This window comes from Triticum aestivum, chromosome 2B (assembly GCF_018294505.1).
Source record: "Triticum aestivum cultivar Chinese Spring chromosome 2B, IWGSC CS RefSeq v2.1, whole genome shotgun sequence".
NCBI lineage: Eukaryota > Viridiplantae > Streptophyta > Magnoliopsida > Poales > Poaceae > Triticum > Triticum aestivum.
The window spans coordinates 753,330,054-753,348,980 of record NC_057798.1 but is presented as its reverse complement, the minus strand read 5'-3'; the positions used below and the strand labels follow the sequence as shown (position 1 = coordinate 753,348,980).

Sequence of the window (18,927 nt, the reverse complement as noted above, 5' to 3'; positions counted from 1 at the left end):
GAGCTACTACTTCACCATCGCTCACTAGATCAAGGAGGTGAAGGTGTCATCAAGTCGTACATGTGTTGAATACGGAGGTGTCGTCCGTTCGGCGCTTGATTGGGAGTTCATGGACGGATTGTGATTGGATCGCGAAGATGTTCGACTACATCAATCGCGTTTGTTCACGCTTCCGCTTAGCGATCTACAATGGTGTGTAGATCCAATCTCTCCACTCGTAGATGTGCATCTCCTAGATTGATCTTGAGCGTAGGAAAAATTTTGTTTCCTATGCAACGTTCCCCAACAGGCCTTACCGGTTCGCTCTCTCTCCTCCTTAATTGAGTTGCCACGTCCGATTTTTGCTTATGTTACAAGCTTAGCACCTGTACAAGGTGGAGTATCTGATGGGGCCTGCGGCGGGGCATAGTTTGGATGGGGATTTTTTTTAGAACACAATATATACACAGACGCTCATATATATGCGCATGCACTCTTCCCTATAACACACATGCAGACCCTATCCCTATAAATACATCCAAGATAATGTGCCGGCATATCATCTTAAGATTAACAAAGTCACCACAGACACCTTGTAGTCGACGGGAACGTCTCCTTTCACTGAACGTGCATCACCAAAAATCCTGAAATAAAATCAAAAATAATGCAAGCACCATGATTTAAACCCTGAGAGCATCTACAGCCGGACTTGGCAAATCCGGCCCCTCAAACGCCTGCGGACGCACCTGGACGCGTCTGCGGGAACTGACCGGGCACTCCTCAAAAAATGCAATCCACATCCGGACACCTCAATTACCATATCTCAGATCCATACAAAGTCATGCAACTACGTCGACGCACACGCATCGTCCGGCTACTCCATCGCACTACACTTAACATGACATCGGACTACCAAAATTTGGCATGTTTGGCTGTGGTGGAGTTCATCCACGGCTGCCTTTGCCCTTCCCGGCGCCCTTGCCGTCCTTCTAGCGGATGTACCGGTCGAAGACGCAGTACAGATCGAGCCGGATCTACTCGCCGCCGGAGCTATCCTCGCTGGAGTTGTCCTCCTTCTCCTCCTTCGGTGGCAGCCCGGCCATGGCACGGACCACCCGATTCTGCTCTCGGGCGAGGGCGCGCGTGTTCCTCCACTGTCGTTTCTTCAAAATGCGGGCCCGGATGGCTTCCTCCTCTGCGGCCGCCCGCCCCGCCGCATCATCCGCCTCCGTCGCTGTCATTTCCGCCGCCATACGGGCCTCGGCGACCCTTATCCTCTCCTTCCCACGGCGGGCCACCCGTTCTCGATGGAACTCATACTCTGCCCGACCGGTGATGGGAAAGGACAGGTGTTCCGGCCGGGACCGCGAGCATCCAGCACCAGAGGACGCGAGTGCCCGGTGAGCCGACGCTATGGTGTCGTGGTGGACGGATCCGTCCATCTGCCGGGCGTTGTCCTCCCGGAAGCAGCGGAGTGCAATGCGGACAGCCATTGCCTCCTCCAACCCACACGAGATGACACCCCAACCGACGGATCCGGACTGGTCGGAGTCTGATCCGCTGCCTGCCATGGCCGAAGCGCCGGAGGAGAGCTCGGGTGGCGGAGGGGAGTGGAGTGAAGTGGCTAAGATTTGCTCCGGCGAGAGAATGGGGATGAAGTGGGGTCAGACGGGCCAGCATGGGTCGGGCCCGACGTGGCGGGCATGCCCGGGCGCCCCCATATCTGCCCCATATTTGGGCTAGATATGGGGGGTGCCGGTCAACCTGGGCGTTTGAGGCCCCTTTGAGGCGTTCGTCTACGTCGAAAAAACGTGACCGGTCAGTGACCGGGCAGCCCGCCCGGGCGTATGAGACGGCTTTGAGAGGTCCGGTTGTAGATGCTCTGATAGGCTGAGTATGCCACTCTCCTCCTAGCCATCCATTGGCTTGTGTGTTTCGAAGGTTTTGGGTCGACAAACAGTGCGGCCGAAAATGCAGCGTGCATGCTGGGACTGCGGGGCAAAACTTCAATGAAGCGTTGAGCATTCAATGTATTCACACCAGCTACCGTTTTCGCGAGATTGTGACAGCTTGTTCGGGACGAGGATCCTCTGCCGTGCGGCAGGGTACCGTTCGGCCACTGACAGGTGGGCCCGCTGGGAATCAGGCCCACACGTCAGTGCCCCCAACGGCATGTGCAGTACGTCAGGGGAGCTGCTTCCGCTTGTTCGAGTGTTTTCTCCTAGCCGTGGTAACGCCAGTATGTAGATTATCATCAATAATGGGCAGGGGCGGAGGCAGGATTGGAGCTTAACCGGGGCCGAACATGGTGATTCTCACTTAGAGGGGGGCCAAGAAAGCTAATTTTGTCTAAACTAGCCTTAAGTACAAAATCATTCGTATTGTATAATGTCATGGGGGGGCCAGGGCCCTGCTGGTCCCCCTAGCTCCGTCACTGATAATGGGGTTTGGTGTAGGATAGGAGTACTGTGGCCGGAACAAATTATACTCCCTCTGTAAATAAACGTTTTGATTACTAGTGATGATCAAAACGCCCCGTTCAGTGGGCTTATTTGTGTGACTAGCTAGTTTCGTGCCCACGCGCGTAAGAGCAACTCTAGTAGATGTCCAAAAATGTGTGCCGCAAAGATAGTATACGGCTCTCCCTAAAACGATTTTGCACGATCTCAGGGTAGCCGGCAGAACAGATAAGCTAAAACGTACTGCATATTTAAAATCTAGTTCGCGCTAAAAAGTTTGAGCAACACAACTGGAGTTCATCATAAATCATAGTACATAGCATAAATAGCATAGATCAAACTAAATTTAACCTAAGGAAGGCCGGGTCATCAGTCCTCGACGCCGACGTAGAACGCCTCCGCCGACCTCCGGCAAGAATGGGTGTGCACATGGCCTTCCTTGGTGACGGCGAGCCTTTCTGTTGTGCCATCTTCTCCGGCCGCCTCCGCGCGCTGCGTGACGAGCAGCTCCTCATCCGTGTCTGAGCACCTCTTGGTGTGCGGGAAAAGCGCTTCGTCAAGCTCGTGGAAGCAGGAGCTGCCGGTCTCCATGTCATGTCGGGGGAGCTTGCGCGGCGGCGGGCGGCCCCCATGCCCGCAAGCACCTCCAGCCATGGATCTGTAGGGAAAGGAAAGAAATGGGCGGATTCGCTTGCCAGAGAAAACAAAGGAGACGGCGGAGGGGCGGAGCGTATGCAAGAAGCGAACCCTAAAATGCCCAGACCCATAGATGTAGCTGCGGAGAGGGCAATTTGCAGACCGCTTGTATATTTTTTAACGGTCGGATGATTTTTACTGGACTTGTTTGGGGCCGAAAAAGGCCAAAAAGATAAAACCGCCGGAATTATAAGGGGCGGTGAGAATATAGCATATCTGCTAGAGTTGCTCTAAAGCTCCGGGTGCTAGTGGATAGTGTGTTGTTGGCATGGGCTGGTCGATAACTAATAATTGCTGCAGAGAAGACTTCAGAGCGTGTCTCATAAATGAATCGTGAGGCCCCGTTCGGTATACAGGTCAGAAAAACAAAAGAATATAAAAAAGTACATGAATGGAGTTGGTTGTACAGTGCAATTTTGCGTGACCCAAAACAGACGAAAGGGAAAAGGAGAGGTGTTCGTTTGATTGGAAACCTTGTGTTCGTACTAGTAATGCAATAATATATAATATTGTATTCATTGCATGCCGGTTTAGCTTCTCTCACCGCCATGTGAAAGTAATTTTTTATTCAGCTTTGCACGGTGGCTGCCTCAGGCCTCCGCCCAAAAAAGAGACTAGACCAGATTTACACAATCCTTTGGAATGACCACTATGAGCGAACCTTTTCATAGGGGTAGATGTTTTCTTTGATCCAAACGCTACCAAGGGAATTAAAACTATGGAATGGACATTCCATTCCTCAGGAAAAGTTTCAAAATCCTGTGAAGCGAACACATCCTAAGTCAGAAACAGGGGAACAGATCAGCTCGGTACAGTTCCTGCTACTAGGTGGGTGTGTTCGGTCAAAAATGCGTTTGGTTCGATCATGATGCGGCAGGACGGGCGGGATATGCACATCAATGAACCCCGGTGCGAAGGAGTATTCGGCAAACGCTGTTATACACATTCAGATTTCACTGTGAATAAATATTTCATACACAGAAACTCAACCTTACGCAAACATTCAGACAAATCTTCTTTTGCTAAATCCTGAGCGATAATATCTTTGTATCAAAGCAGTAGATGTGCATACACTATCCCTACAAGAACTAAGAGTAATGCTCATAACCTTCAGGTTCCTTCAAAAATTCAGAGTACTGAGCAGGCTCCTGTAACTTGCCTTGCCAAGTTAGGACGCTAACATAGCCCATATCTACCGCACAAATCAGATCCGATGGCTCTCTTTTTTCCAGTACTACTCTTGCCGCTGTTGCCTCGCCCTCGATTCAGGCGGCCGCTGCCTCTCGCTGATCTATGCCGCCGCTGCCCCTCCCTTTATTCAGGCCACCGTTGGTCACCATCAAGGACAAGGGCGAGCTGGGTCGAGTTGATGGGTGCAGCGAGAGATAGGGCCGCACGGAGGACAGGGCATGGTTGGATGGTCTCGTGTGCAGAGGAGAACCAACAGGAGACGGAGGAACTCGGACGGCTGAGGAGGCGGCGAACTCACGGGGAAGAAGGTAGCGCAGCAACGTCATTGGACAGTGATGTCCTTCTGAATTTTTACTGCCTTCTCAAGCTATATATGGCGTAGGTGAATCTATCCTGAAACCTTCTTATTGGCACTTATTCAGTATCACAGGAACAAAACAATCCTATATATCTTTTGTCTGTATCACTGCTTGTGATTTCCCCAATCAAGAAGATTTATACACCAAATTTGGTTTGAGATCGTCGCTGATTTTGATTGGCCCGTGGAGAAGCTGATCTATCTAGGAAGTAAAAAAGGATCTTCTAGAAACTAAATAAGTTGAACAAAATAAAAGGTTTCATATTTCCCGTACAACTTGAAGGTCTAAAAAAGTTCAACAATTGGAAGTCTACAGAAGTTCAACAAAATAATGATTCTGATGTTCTCCAAAGCATCATGATTAGAATATATCCTTAGTATATATGCCTCCAGTGGAGGCTCTGGCACTAGGCATATTCAGTAATTCAGTGGAGTTTGTAATGTGCTCATATCCACGCAAGTCTTCCTCATTCAGAGTTTTCACCGTTGAATGATTTTCTTTTGTCTTGAACTCTGTTTTCTTTCTTTTGTACTGCCTTTCAGTCCAATTTTTCCTTCTTTTGGAATTTTTGGCTGCCTTGTTAACTTCCTTCTTTTTTAGGCGCAGCAGCAGCCAACAAATCAGTTATTGCTGGAGGAGTCACTTTGGCATTCAACAAATCGTCTGATGCTGGCGGAGGCACTTCCGCATTCAACAACCATCGTTTCACTTACTAAGGTTATCGAGTGTATTGTCGATCAAAGTACACATTCTTCAGAATGTGATGTTTCAGTTGCCAAGTTATTAAATTTGTGTGATAGGCCATTGTGGCGGAGAACTGCCTCTATATTTGGATCTGCAATCACAATCCTTCCATGACTATCCTTAACAGATCCTGCTCATGCTTCTTGGGTCCATCGCTTCAAAATATAGTGTGATGGAAGCAACTTAATGCTCATCATGTCAAGAACTTTTAAAGCATGTGCACACAATATCCCTAGTCTATCAAACTGATCACAAGTGCATGATGGTGTTTGTTCCAAAGGGTTACCAGTAACTTCCCATTATTCTTCAAATATTGGATGCTCAAAAGGATATCCAATTTTAACCATGTATTTGTATTGTCCATCTAGTGCTTCGGCGCATGCTGATATAGATCTCCGGTATTCCTTTTGAAAAAAATCAAATATAGTAGGAGTATAAAGTGGGCCAACATGCATCAACATTGGGGTCTTCATTTTGATTCTTGGCAAGTACTTCCTGGAATCAAACTCTGAATTGACCTCAACATCTCTTTTTTACTTTGACAGCTCTTTCGAAGTGCTCAAAGAACCGGACAACGTCTAAATCTGACTTCAGATGATGCTTCAAGTCATTGTTGAGACTCTCACTTAGCTGCGTGCTCTACATACCCAAGGTAAATGCATTTATCATGAAACATTTTTCCCACTTCTCTTTTACTTTGTAAATACTACCGAACCAAGTTTGTGCTGGCACTTGAGCCCTCAGATTTTCAAATGCTTCCTCAAATTCTTCTTGGTGCCCATGTTGATACATGCAAGCACTGAAATCTGCAACAAGAGTTGATTCTTTGTCCATATAACTAGATAAATGTGTACATAATCCATGTCGTGATTCAAGAAAACATACCCAACTGTCTTTCCCATTGCACAATCTTCATTCAGTATATATGGTTCTAGGATGCTTCTCACTATGTACTAATAAGAAAGAATCAAACAAGCATTTGAAAGATTCAAATGTCTCATCATAGAGGAGAGAAGCACCGAAGATAACAGTTTCTCTAAAATGATTGAATCCAACGAACACACCAAATGGCCTATGTTCCTTATTTGCTCCAAAAGTGGTGTCAAAGGTCATGACATCGCCAAAATGAGCTTAATCAATTATCACCTTAGCATCAGCCCAAAAAATGTTTGTTATTTTTCATCACAGTCCAGCTGTAAAACATATTTGAATGCTGGATTCTATGCAGCTCTGTCTTGAAAATACTTCAACATGCTACCCGCTTCACCATACTTAAGGTCCCTTTGGCGCTTTATTCTCAAATGATTCTTGTGATCCCGAGGAGTGTACCTCAGGTTAGATGATCCGTCAACCCGTCAACTAGCTAACTCATGAGCAGCTTTTAGTGCAATACCAGAGTCATCAGCACATTCAATTTCAAAAGCCTGCACTTCAGAGATAATTCTCTTTCATAGCAATAGGTGGCATGCTTCTGGCAATTGAAGTGTGTGATTGTGTTCAAGAAAAAGATCAGATATTGCCCAGTTACCAGCTTCACGATTTATTGAAAGGGTCATACGAACTCTACAGTCAATTCTAGTCTCAGCTGTTGGATTCTTAACAACATTATATCTTTTGTCTACTGCCTTTTTACCCACTTTGAAACAAACATATTTGCAGGAGGTAACTTTCCCATCAAATTTGCTTCTGTTTTTATACCTTTTTCTGATGCTGAACCCCATCCTTCCTCCGTAATATCCCCAAAATTTCCAAGCCTCATCTAGGGTGTTGAACTTCATGCCAAGCTGCGGTATCCAAGTGGGCAATACATTCTCTGTAGAATGCACAAGTGCAGAAAATAGGGTCACTCATTTGCAAGAAAAGAGAGGAATCCAGCACAAAATTGAAAATGTTATTCTCACTTGTTTGAATCTGCTTCTGCTTGGTTCTCCATCGCGCATGTTTGAATCTGCCACTTGTTTGAATCTGCAGAAAATAGGGTCATCGCGCATGAAACATGACATGGTTTTAGTTCAAATTTGAACTAAAACCACGTCATGTGTTTCCAAACGGAGGTAATAGTACACAAGCATATGTAGAAGCTTTACAAATTAGTCGCTGGTCCAGTACAGAACAGGCTAGGACATTTCATTTGATCCTGATGTTTCTAAGAGAGTGGCTAGTTTTTATTTAGTTATCAAAATACCCCAGTGACTTCATTGAAGAATCAACACTACTTGGAAAGAACTGAACACAACACATTGAATCAGAAGGCAGTATCAAACGAAAATACTTCATCCTCAATTCATTCTAATAATGCGCAATCTCTAACCATAGGTGGGAGAGAGGATCAGGCATGTACTTTCACCTCCTTTCTCGCCGGATTCTTATCCTCCTCATCTAACCCACGCCGGATTCTTGTCCTCCTTCTCCGCCGGCTTCTTAGAGCAGGGAGCAGGGGTGGTGCCTAGGGAGATAGAAAGGCAGCACACACCGGGACGAGCAAGTTACGGGGGGGTGCGGGGACCAGGGGTGGCGCCAGTGGCGTGCCCTATCTGCTGACAACCAATTCGCTTCGTTGTGATTCCCTACTGTTAGCAGGCTGCATGGAACTGCATCTCTCATAGAGAAAACAAAGAGACGCTAGAGAGTGCCCTGATGATCTGAGGAGTTAGTACGCAAGTAAAATTAGTAAAAGGAACAAGAGCCAAAAAAAATATTTTCATATCTTCTTTTCTCTGACAAGCAGATTTAACATATCTTTGAATGCTTCTCAACAAATACTTCAACAAAGTTCTAGAGATAATAGAGGAATAATAATTCATTGTTTAAACATGTCGCCCGCCAGGCAACTTTACTAGTTTATAAACTTGGAAGAGTAATACATATAGGAAGGAATGCACAAGTTACATCCATGTTGATCTGGCTGCTGCAAAGTAGAAAGGGACAGGCTGACAGCTTATTTTATCCCTTAAACTTTAGGGCTTGTTCGGTTCAGTTTGCTGGAGATTGCAAGGGGTTGAGCGGAATGAAATCCGCAAGCCAAAACCCCACTAAATCCCCTCCCATCACCTTGGGCAGAGGATTAACCGAAGCCTTGGTGACTTAAAGAACACACTGGATGCCGGCATAGCTGATAAATGACTTGTGCTTGATCATTTGGAGTTCAGATGATCCTCTGTGGACTACCTCCACACCGGTAAGCACAGCCGCTGTGTTGCTGGGATTACCCTGAGCGTCTTGCTCCCCGGTGTCAAAACTTTTGAAGATGCAAAACCTGCCGGCTCCAAGGTACAGCAGGCTACCCCTTATCTGCACCCATCCATGAGGCGTGTCGAGGACCTGCCAGTTATGCAGCAACTTGGGAGCCCTGCCAAGGTTGGAGAGGTCCAGCGTGCACAAGTTGTTGGCGCTGTTGCCGGCCATGCCGAACCAGAGATTGCAAAGCTCAGGGACATGCTCAGCCTGTCCATGGAATGGCAGGGTCCAGCGGCCAACCTTTTCCCAGGTGCAGCTAACCGTATCAAAGCAGTAGGTGCCGATGGAGCTTGGCCCAGCGGAGGATATGCAGATGGTCGAGCCATCACCAAGCAACATGTAGGACTGGATGGCTGTGCAGTTATAGGCTGGGTTGTTGACGTAGGGCGGCCGAGGGAGCCGGTGCCACTCCCAGCTATTCTTGCCGTAGATGAGGGCTTCGAAGATGAAAGCATTGCGAGCTGCGGGAAACCTGTCCATAACGTACAAGGCTTGATGGGAGGTGTCCGCACGAGTGATAGACAAGGAGACGGGGCTGTCCCCCTTGGGTTCGTTAAGGCAGGGAACGGGCTGGATGGAGCCGCTGACGGCGTTGCAGAGGACGGTGTTGCCCGCCGAGTCCATTGAGAGGATCTTACCATCGCCCCTGCCTTGTCCGTAGAAGGGCAAAAAATCGAGCCTTGGGCCGTCTAAGCGGTATGCTTCCAATCTGAGCCTGGGCGGAGGCATCCGCGAGATGTTCTCCGTCCATGGTGGCGCCACGGCTGATGATGGCAGCGTCGTATTCCCCTCCTTGGGTTGCGCTGCTGCTGCCGCCGCCCGTGCTTCCGCCGTGGACCGGTAGAAGAGTTGCTCCCCGGCCTTGATGCGGCTCACCGTGTACAAGCTGCCACTGCCAGACCTCTGCATCACCACATTCAAGAACTGCCGCGCCTTCATTTTGATTCTCCCAACTCCTACAAAACAGAGACCACGAATTACTCCTAGATTATAGTAGTATTTGATCTTCTCCTGATGTTACAAAAGATATACTTCCACAATACCTGCAACAGAACTTATTCCGTCGGACTAATTGAAGCTGGCGTTGTTGGATGAGCGGCGGCGGCGGCGGCGGGATGGGGATGGGGAGTGCGATCTAGGTCTAGCCGTCATGCCTTTTTCTCTCCTCTTCTTATGTGGATGGATAACCCACAGGCCACGGCTCGGCTGGGCCACATTACCATGATGGCTAACCGATCCGTGACTGCGCGAGAGCTATATCTCGCTTAGTGCGAGACTAGATTCTGTCTCGCTAAAGGATTATCCATGCTATGTACTCCCTCCGTTTCTAAATATAAGTATTTTTATAGATTCCAATATGGGCTACATACAGAGCAAAATCAGTGAATCTATACTCTAAACTATATCTATATACATTCGCGTGTAGTTCATATAGAAATCTTTAGAAAGACTTATATTTATAAACGGAGGGAGTACAGTAATATAGGACGACACATTTCTGCGCGCTCGCGACTAGCTCACTCAGGCAACGCTCTCTGTGTTTTGCTCGTGCTTTTATTTTTATTTTTTTCGTCCGTTTTGTTGCTTCACGAGTTTTTTTGTTTTTTGTTTCTCCATTGTCTTTCATTATATTCTTTGTTTTATTCTTTTTTATTGGTTTACATTTCTTATTTGGCTTTTATTTTGTTCCTTTCTCCGTTTTATTGGTTTTTTCTATTCTATTTTCTACCTTCTTTCTTTCTTAGTTTTCTTCGTTTCTCTTTCATTTTTTTCTTCTTCATTTTCTCATGGGTTTCTTTGGGTTTTATTTTGAGTTCTCTTTTGTTTCGTTCTTCCATTTCTTTGGTTTTCATTGCTTTAATTTGTTTTTCAACCATGTCCACATTTTCATGCGCATTGGTACATTTTACGTATACATCATGAACATTTTTTATTATTTTTAAATAGATTATTAACATTTTTAAACAATTGTGGTTGATGACTACTTTTTCATGCACATTTTACACTTATGGTATACATCAGGAATAATTTTTAATACATGTTTAACATTTTATAAATATAGGAATAAAAAAATTATAAATGATCAACATTTTTAAATTTTAGTTTCTGTGTTCAAATTTTTTGTATACATCAGGAATATTTCAAATTTAAACTTTTTGAAATAGAAGATTAGCATTTTTTTCCATTATTTGTGTTTGGTTACTACTTTCTTCATACACATTGTATTCGGTATATGTAAGGAACATTTTTTATGTACGGTAAACATTTTTGAAATATTTAATTAAAAAAATTTAATAGATGATTAAAAAATTTAAAAAAATTATCTTCAATTTTTAGTACACATTATATATTTTTGGTCTACATCAGGAACATTTTTTATATATGTTTAACAATTTTTAAATATATGATTAATATTTTTTTAAGTCTTGATTAGCATTTTAAATACATAATCAATTTTTTCATACACCTTGTTTTTATACATTTTTCGCATATATGATAACAAATTTAAACACATTTTTGATTTTACAAATGCTAGATTAACATTTTTTTCAAACGTTTTATGTAGAGTGTTTTTTCTAATATATGTATGTTGGGTATTTGGATGTATAAATAGAAGTGCGAAAAAAGTAAAAAAAATGAAAACAGAAAATCTAAAGAAAAAAAACGAGGTTGTGGCCTCGCGCGCGCCTGGGCCGGACCATCTCGTGCCTCCTTTTCAGGAGCAGCCCGACGCATACACATTCAGCTTATTGGGCCAGCCCAACAGCGGGAGGGCGTTGTGCAAAAATTGGAGGAAAGAAGTATAGTTTTTTAGAAGAAAATAGATTACTGAAAAAAAATTAAAAGTTTAAGTGAAAAGGTGTATTTTCGTTGATGTTGTGTTCACGTATATATATGGCCTAAACAAATGCTTACAATGTTAGATACAATTGATTCACGTCATTTCGGAAAGATAGACGACAATTCACTATGTAGTGCGTCTGGACAACGCTAATATTTTAACTGATAGTTAGGATATTTTAAGGAATCTACTAACTGCCTAATTGGCCTAACACATGCAACATCTAAAGGAAATATGCTCTAGGGGCAATAAAAAAATTTGTTATTTTATATTTCTTTATTCATGATAAAGGTTTATTATTCATGCTATAATTGTATTGATCGGAAACTTAAATACATGTGTGAATACATAAACAAGTACTATATCCCTAATAAGCCTTTACTGGACTAGCTTGTTAATCAAAGATGGTTAAGGTTTCCTAATCATAGACATGTGTTGTCATTTGATAACGGGATCACATCATTAGGAAAATGATGTGATGGACAATACCCATCCGTTAGCTTAGCATATTAATCGTTCAGTTTATTGCTATTGCTTTCTTGATGACAAATACATATTTCTTCGACTATGAGATTATGCAACTCCCGAATATTGAAGGAATACCTTGTGTGCTATCAAACGTCACAATGTAACTTGGTGATCATAAAGATGCTCTACAGGTATCTCTGAAGGTGTTTGTTGAGTTGGCATAGGTCGAGATTAGGATTTGTCACTCCAAGTATCGGAGAGGTATCTCTAGGCCATCTCGGTAATACACATCATAAGAAGCCTTGGAAGCAAAGTGACTAAGGTGTTGCAAGATGATGTATTACGGAACGAGTAAAGAGACTTTTCGGTAACGACATTGAACTAGGTATGAAGATACCGATGATCGAATCTCGGGCAAGTAGCATACCGATGGACAAAGGGAATTACGTATATTGTCATAAGGTTCGACAGATAAAGATCTTCGTACAATATGTAGGAGCCAATATGGGCATCCAGGTTCCGCTATTGGTTATTGACCGGAGAGGTGTCTCGGTCATGTCTACATAGTTCTTAGAACGGCGGTAGCATTATAAGATGATCCCTTCACTAAATTTTAAGATAAAAGTGTTCTCCCCGAGTATGCACCATTGCCAAAGTTCGTCGTTTTGAAGCACCTCGTGAAGATCGGGGGTGATAGACTCTACGTTTACATACAACGGGTGTAAAACAGTTTTGCACATGCAGAATACTTGGGTTAAACTTGACGAGCCTAGCATATACAGACATGGTCTCGGAACACTGGAGACCGAAAGGTCGAACATGAGTCATATAGTAGATATGAATGATGTCTACTACACAACCTTCTTCTTGTAGACGTTGTTGGGCCTCCAAGTGCAGAGGTTTGTAGGACAATAGCAAATTTCCCTCAAGTGGATGACCTAAGGTTTATCAATCCGTGGGAGGCATAGGATGAAGATGGTCTCTCTCAAACAACCCTGCAACCAGATAACGAAGAGTCTCTTGTGTCCCCAACACACCCAATACAATGGTAAATTGTATAGGTGAACTAGTTCGGTGAAGAGATGGTGATACAAGTGCAATATAGATAGTAGATATAGGTTTTTATAATCTGAAAATATAAAAACAACAAGGTAACTAATGGTAAAAGTGAGCGTAAACGGTATTGCAATGGTAGGAAACAAGGCATAGGGTTCATACTTTCACTAGTGCAAGTTCTCTCAACAATAATAACATAGATAGATCATATAACAATCCCTCATCATGCAACAAAGAGTCACTCCAAAGCCACTAATAGCAGAGAACAAACAAAGAGATTATGGTAGGGTACGAAACCACCTCGAAGTTATCCTTTCTGTTCTATCTATTCAAGAGTTCGTAGTAAAATAACATGAAGCTATTCTTTCCGCTCAATCCATCATAGAGTTCATACTAGAATAACACCTTAAGACACAAATCAACCAAAACCCTAATGTCACCTAGATACTCCATTGTCACCTCAAGTATCCGTGGGCATGATTATACGATATGCATCAACAATCTCAGATTCATCCAACCAACACAAAGTACTTCAAAGAGTGCCCCAAAGTTTCTACCGGAGAGTCAAGACTAAAACGTGTGCCAACCCCTATGCATAGGTTCATGGGGGGAACCCGCAAGTTGGTCACCAAAACATACATCAAGTGGCACGTGAAATCCCATTGTCACCACAGATAAACACGGCAAGACATACATCAAGTGTTCTTAAATCCTTAAAGACTCAATCCGATAAGATAACTTCAAAAGAAAAACTCAATCCATTACAAGAGAGTAGAGGGGGAGAAACATCATAAGATCCAACTATAATAGCAAAGCTCGCGATACATCAAGATCGTGTGAAGTTGAGAACACGAGAGAGAGAGAGAGATCAAACACATAGCTACTGGTACATAGCCTCAGCTCCGAGGGTGAACTACTCCCTCCTCGTCATGGAGAGCACCGGGATGATGAAGATGGCCACCGGTGATGGGTTCCCCCTCCAGCAGGGTGCCGGAACGGGCTCCCGAGAGGTTTTTGGTGGCTACAGAGGCTTGCGGCGGCGGAACTCCCGATCTATCTTGATATTCGATGTTTTTAGGGTAGGTAGGCTTATATAGGCGAAATAAGTCGGTCGGGGAAGCCTCAAGGGGCCCACGAGAGGGTAGGGCGCGCCCAGGGGGGTGGGCACGCCCCCCTATCCCGTGGCCTCCTCGATGATCTTCTGACATGAACTCCAAGTCTCCCAGATCATATTCTTCCTAAAAATCACGCTCCCGAAGGTTTCATTCCGTTTGGACTCCGTTTGATATTCCTTTTCTTCAAAATACTGAAACAGGCAATAAAACAGCAATATGGGCTGGGGCTCCGGTTAATAGGTTAGTCCCAAAAGTAATATAAAAGTGCATAATAAAGCCTGTAAACATTCAAAACACATAATAATATAGCATGAATGCTTCATAAATTATAGATACGTTGGAGACATATCAGCATCCCCAAACTTAATTCGTGCTCGTCCTCGAGTAGGTAAATGATAAAAGAAAGAATTTATGAAGTGTGAATGCTAGAAGGCGCACAAGTTTGATCAATGATAATTTCGATCACCTTTTCTAGCATGATTATATGTCATAACAGTAGTTCATCTCATAAAACTTCTCACGAAAAAGTAACAAGCAATTCACATGTCAAAGCATAGACCATAAACTTTCTTGAAAACTAGCAAACTTCATTCTCAGTCATCAAACAATTGCAATTCATCTTATTTTCAGGAATAGCAAACTCCACATACTCAACTATCATATAGTCTTCTACAATTGCTAACACTCACACAATACTAATGGTTATGGAGTTTCAATCGGACACTGAGAAAGATAGGGGCTTATAGTGATGCCTCCCAACGCATTCACCTTTGGGTGATGTCAACAATAATAGTTCATGCTAACTTAAATCCAATTAGATATACATATCAGGATCTTCCCAACATGAGGTGCTTGCCAAAGGATAAAATGAAAAAGGGAAAGCTGAAGATCACCTTGACTCTTGCATAAAAGTAAAAGACATAAAGTAAAAGATAGGCCCTTCGCAGAGGGAAGCAGAGGTTGTCATGCGCTTTTAGGGTTGGATGCACAAAATCTTAATGCAAATGAACATCACTTTATATTGCCACTTGTATATGGACCTTTATTATGCAGTCCGTCACTTTTATTGCTTCCATAACAAGATCGTATAAAGCTATTTTCTTCACACCAAAAGATCATACATATTTAGCGAGAAATTTTTATTGCTTGCACCGATGACAACTTACTTGAAGGATCTTACTCAATCCATAGGTAGGTATGGTGGACTCTCATGGCAAAACTGGGTTTAAGGATATTTGGAAGCACAAGTAGTATCTCTACTTAGTGCAAGGAATTTTGGCTAGCATGAGGGGGAAAGGCAAGCTCAACATGTTTGAATGATCCATGACAATATACTTTACCTGAGATGTGCGAAAACATAACCCATTACGTTGTCTTCCTTGTCCAACATCAACTCTTTAGCATGTCATACTTAATGAGTGCTCACAATTATGAAAGATGTCTAAGATAGTATATTTATATGTGAAATCTCTCTTCCTTCAATATTCTTTCATGAATTGTTCAAATGACCAATACAATGCTTGCTAACCTTCAATAAATTTACAACCTCTACTTCTTAGATGTGAAGTCATTACTCCCCATGGGATAAGCAAATGAGACATATATAATTTCAGACTTATGACATTCAACTCTTTCAACCATTTACTCATAGGATATAAGTGAAGCACACGAGTAAATGACAAACTACTCCAAAAAGATATAAGTGAAGATCAATGAGTAGCTAAATAATTATGTAACTATGTGAAGACTCTCTCTCTCTCATTAGAGAATTTCAGATCTTGGTATTGTATTCAAACAGCGAGCAAAACAAAATAAAATGACATTGCAAGGATAGCACAACTCATGTAAAGAAGCAAAAACTTAGGCTCAACCGATACTAACCGATAGTTGTTGAAGAAGAAAAGGTGGGATGCCTACCGGGGCATCCCCAAGCTTAGATGCTTGAGACTTCTTGAAATATTATCTTGGGGTGCCTTGGGCATCCCCAATCTTGAACTTTTGTGTCTCCTTAATTCCTCTCATATCATGGTTTCTCTATTTCTCAAAAGCTTCATCCACAACAAACTCAACAAGAACTCGTAAGATAGGTTAGTATAAACCAATGCAAAACCTTATCATTTTCTACTGTAACAAATCACTAAAATTATTATTCAACATTGTATACTAAATGCCTCTGCATATTAAATACTCCTATCCTCAAATAGAATCATTAAACAAGCAAACATATCCAAACAATGCAAACATAACAGCAATCTGCCAAAACAGTACAGTCTGTAAAGAATGCAAGATTCATCAATACTTCCCTAAATCCAAAAATTATTAGAAAAAACTACGCTGTAGAAGATTTATCAGAGCTCATTATGCAAAAAGTTTCAAAATTATATCATTCTCTGACTTTTCTAGGGAGTTTTTGCAACAACGTTAACTTTCTGTTTTCAAACAACAACATGTATACTAGCAAAATAAGCATGGTAAAGGCTATCCTTGACATTTTTATTAAAAATAAAGATGCAAAACATTATTATAAATAACAGCAAGCAAATATTAACAAAAGAAAATGACGCTCCAAGCAAAACACATATCATGTGGTGAATAAAAATATAGCTCCAAGTAAAGTTACCGATAGACGAAGACAAAAGAGGGGATGCCATCCGGGGCATCCCCAAGCTTAGGCTCTTGGTTGTCCTTGAATATAACTTTGGGGTTCCTTGGGCATCCCCAAGCTTAAGCTCCTGCCACTCCTTATTCCATAGTCCATCGAATCTTTACCCAAAACTTGAAAACTCCACAACACAAAACTCAACAGAAAACTCGTAAGCTCCGTTAGTACAAGAAAATAAAACCACCACTTAGGTACTGTAATGAACTCATTCTAAATTCATATTGGTGTAATATCTAATGTATTCCAACTTATCTATGGCTCATGCCCTCCGATACTACTCATAGATTCATCAAAATAAGTAAATAACACATAGAAAAAAGAATCTGTCAAAAACAGAACAGTCTGTAGTAATCTGTATCAAACGTATACTTCTGGAAATCCAAAAATTCTACCAAATTAGGAAGGCCTAAGAAATTCGTGTACCAATCCATAGCAAAAATAATCAGATCCGAAGCACGTTTCAGCGAATTAACAAAACTAATTTACTGGGTGTAAAAGTTTCTTATTCTCAGCAGGATCAACACAACTATCACCGTAAGCTATCCTAAAGGTCTTACTTGGCACTTTATTGAAACAAAAGCTATAAAACATGATTACTACAGTAGCATAATCATGTGTATTGGGTTGTCTCCCAACAAGCACTTTTCTTTAATGCCTTTCTAGGTAGGCATGATGATGACAATGATGCTCACACAAAAGATAAGAATTGAAACATAACGAGAGCATCATGAGGCATATGACTAGCACATCTAAGCCTAACCCACTTCCTATGCATAGGGATTTTGTGAGAAAACAACTTATGGGAACAATAATCAACTAGCACAGGAAGGTAACACAAGCATAGCTTCAAGACTTTAAGCACATAGAGAGGAAACTTGATATTATGGCAATTCCTACAAGCATATGTTCCTCCCTCATAATATTTTTCAGTAGCATCATGAATGAATTCAACAATATAACCAGCACATAAAGAATTCTTTTCATGATCTACAAGCATAGAAAATTACTACTCTCCACATAAGCAAATTTCTCCTCATGAATAGTAGTGGGAGCAAACTCAACAAAATAATTTTTTGACTCGGAACTCAACAAAATAATTATCATGTGAGGCATAATCCAATTGAAAACTAAAATCACGATGACAAGTTTCATGGTTATCATTATTCTTAATAGCATACAAGTCATCACAATAATCACCACAGATAGCAACTTTGTTCTCATAATCATTTGGAACCTCTTCCGAAATAGTGGATTCATCACTAAATAAAGTCATGACCTCTCCAAATCCACTTTCATAAATATTATAAGATTCAACATCCTCCAAAATAGTGGGATCACTACTTCCTAAAGTTGACACTCTTCCAAACCCACTTTCATCAATAAAACCATCATAAATAGGAGGCATGCTATCATCATAATAAATTTGCACATCAAAACTTGGGGGACAAAAAATATCATCTTCATCAAACATAGCTTCCCCAAGCTTGTGGCTTTGCATATCATTAGCATCATGGATATTCAAGGAATTCATACTAACAACATTGCAATCATGCTCATCATACAAAGATTTAGTACCAAATATTTTATAGACTTCTTCTTCTAGCACTTGAGCACAATTTTCCTTTCCATCATTCTCACGAAAGATATTAAAAAGATGAAGCGTATGAGACAAACTCAAATCCATTTTTTTGTAGTTTTCTTTTATAAACTAAACTAGTGATAAAACAAGAAACAAAAAGATTCGATTGCAAGATCTAAAGATATACCTTCAAGCACTCACCTCCCCGGCAACGGCGCCAGAAAAGAGCTTGATGTCTACTACACAACCTTCTTCTTGTAGACGTTGTTGGGCCTCCAAGTGCAGAGGTTTGTAGGACAATAGCAAATTTCCCTCAAGTGGATGACCTAAGGTTTATCAATCCGTGGGAGGCGTAGGATGAAGATGGTCTCTCTCAAACAACCCTGCAACCAGATAACAAAGAGTCTCTTGTGTCCCTAACACACCCAATACAATGGTAAATTGTATAGGTGCACTAATTCGGCGAAGAGATGGTGATACAAGTGCAATATAGATAGTAGATATAGGTTTTTGTAATCTGAAAATATAAAAACAGCAAGG

The 18,927-nt window shown here is 42.3% G+C and overlaps 1 protein-coding gene across 1 annotated transcript; it reads right to left on the bottom strand.

The window, feature by feature from the left end:
- Positions 1-8,110: 8,110 nt before the first annotated feature.
- Positions 8,111-9,870, bottom strand: LOC123047154 (uncharacterized). Its single transcript, XM_044470647.1, has 2 exons — positions 9,709-9,870; positions 8,111-9,621 (listed from the first exon to the last, which is right to left on the bottom strand). Exon 2 carries the CDS (start codon positions 9,602-9,604, stop codon positions 8,513-8,515), a length of 1,092 nt encoding a protein of 363 aa, XP_044326582.1. The 5' UTR covers positions 9,605-9,621; positions 9,709-9,870; the 3' UTR covers positions 8,111-8,512.
- Between the last annotated feature and the right edge of the window lie 9,057 nt (positions 9,871-18,927).

Bases quoted from the DNA above. Each gene is read 5' to 3' on its own strand.
- LOC123047154 (XM_044470647.1), bottom strand. From the start codon at position 9,604: ATGAAGGCGCGGCAGTTCTTGAATGTGGTGATGCAGAGGTCTGGCAGT.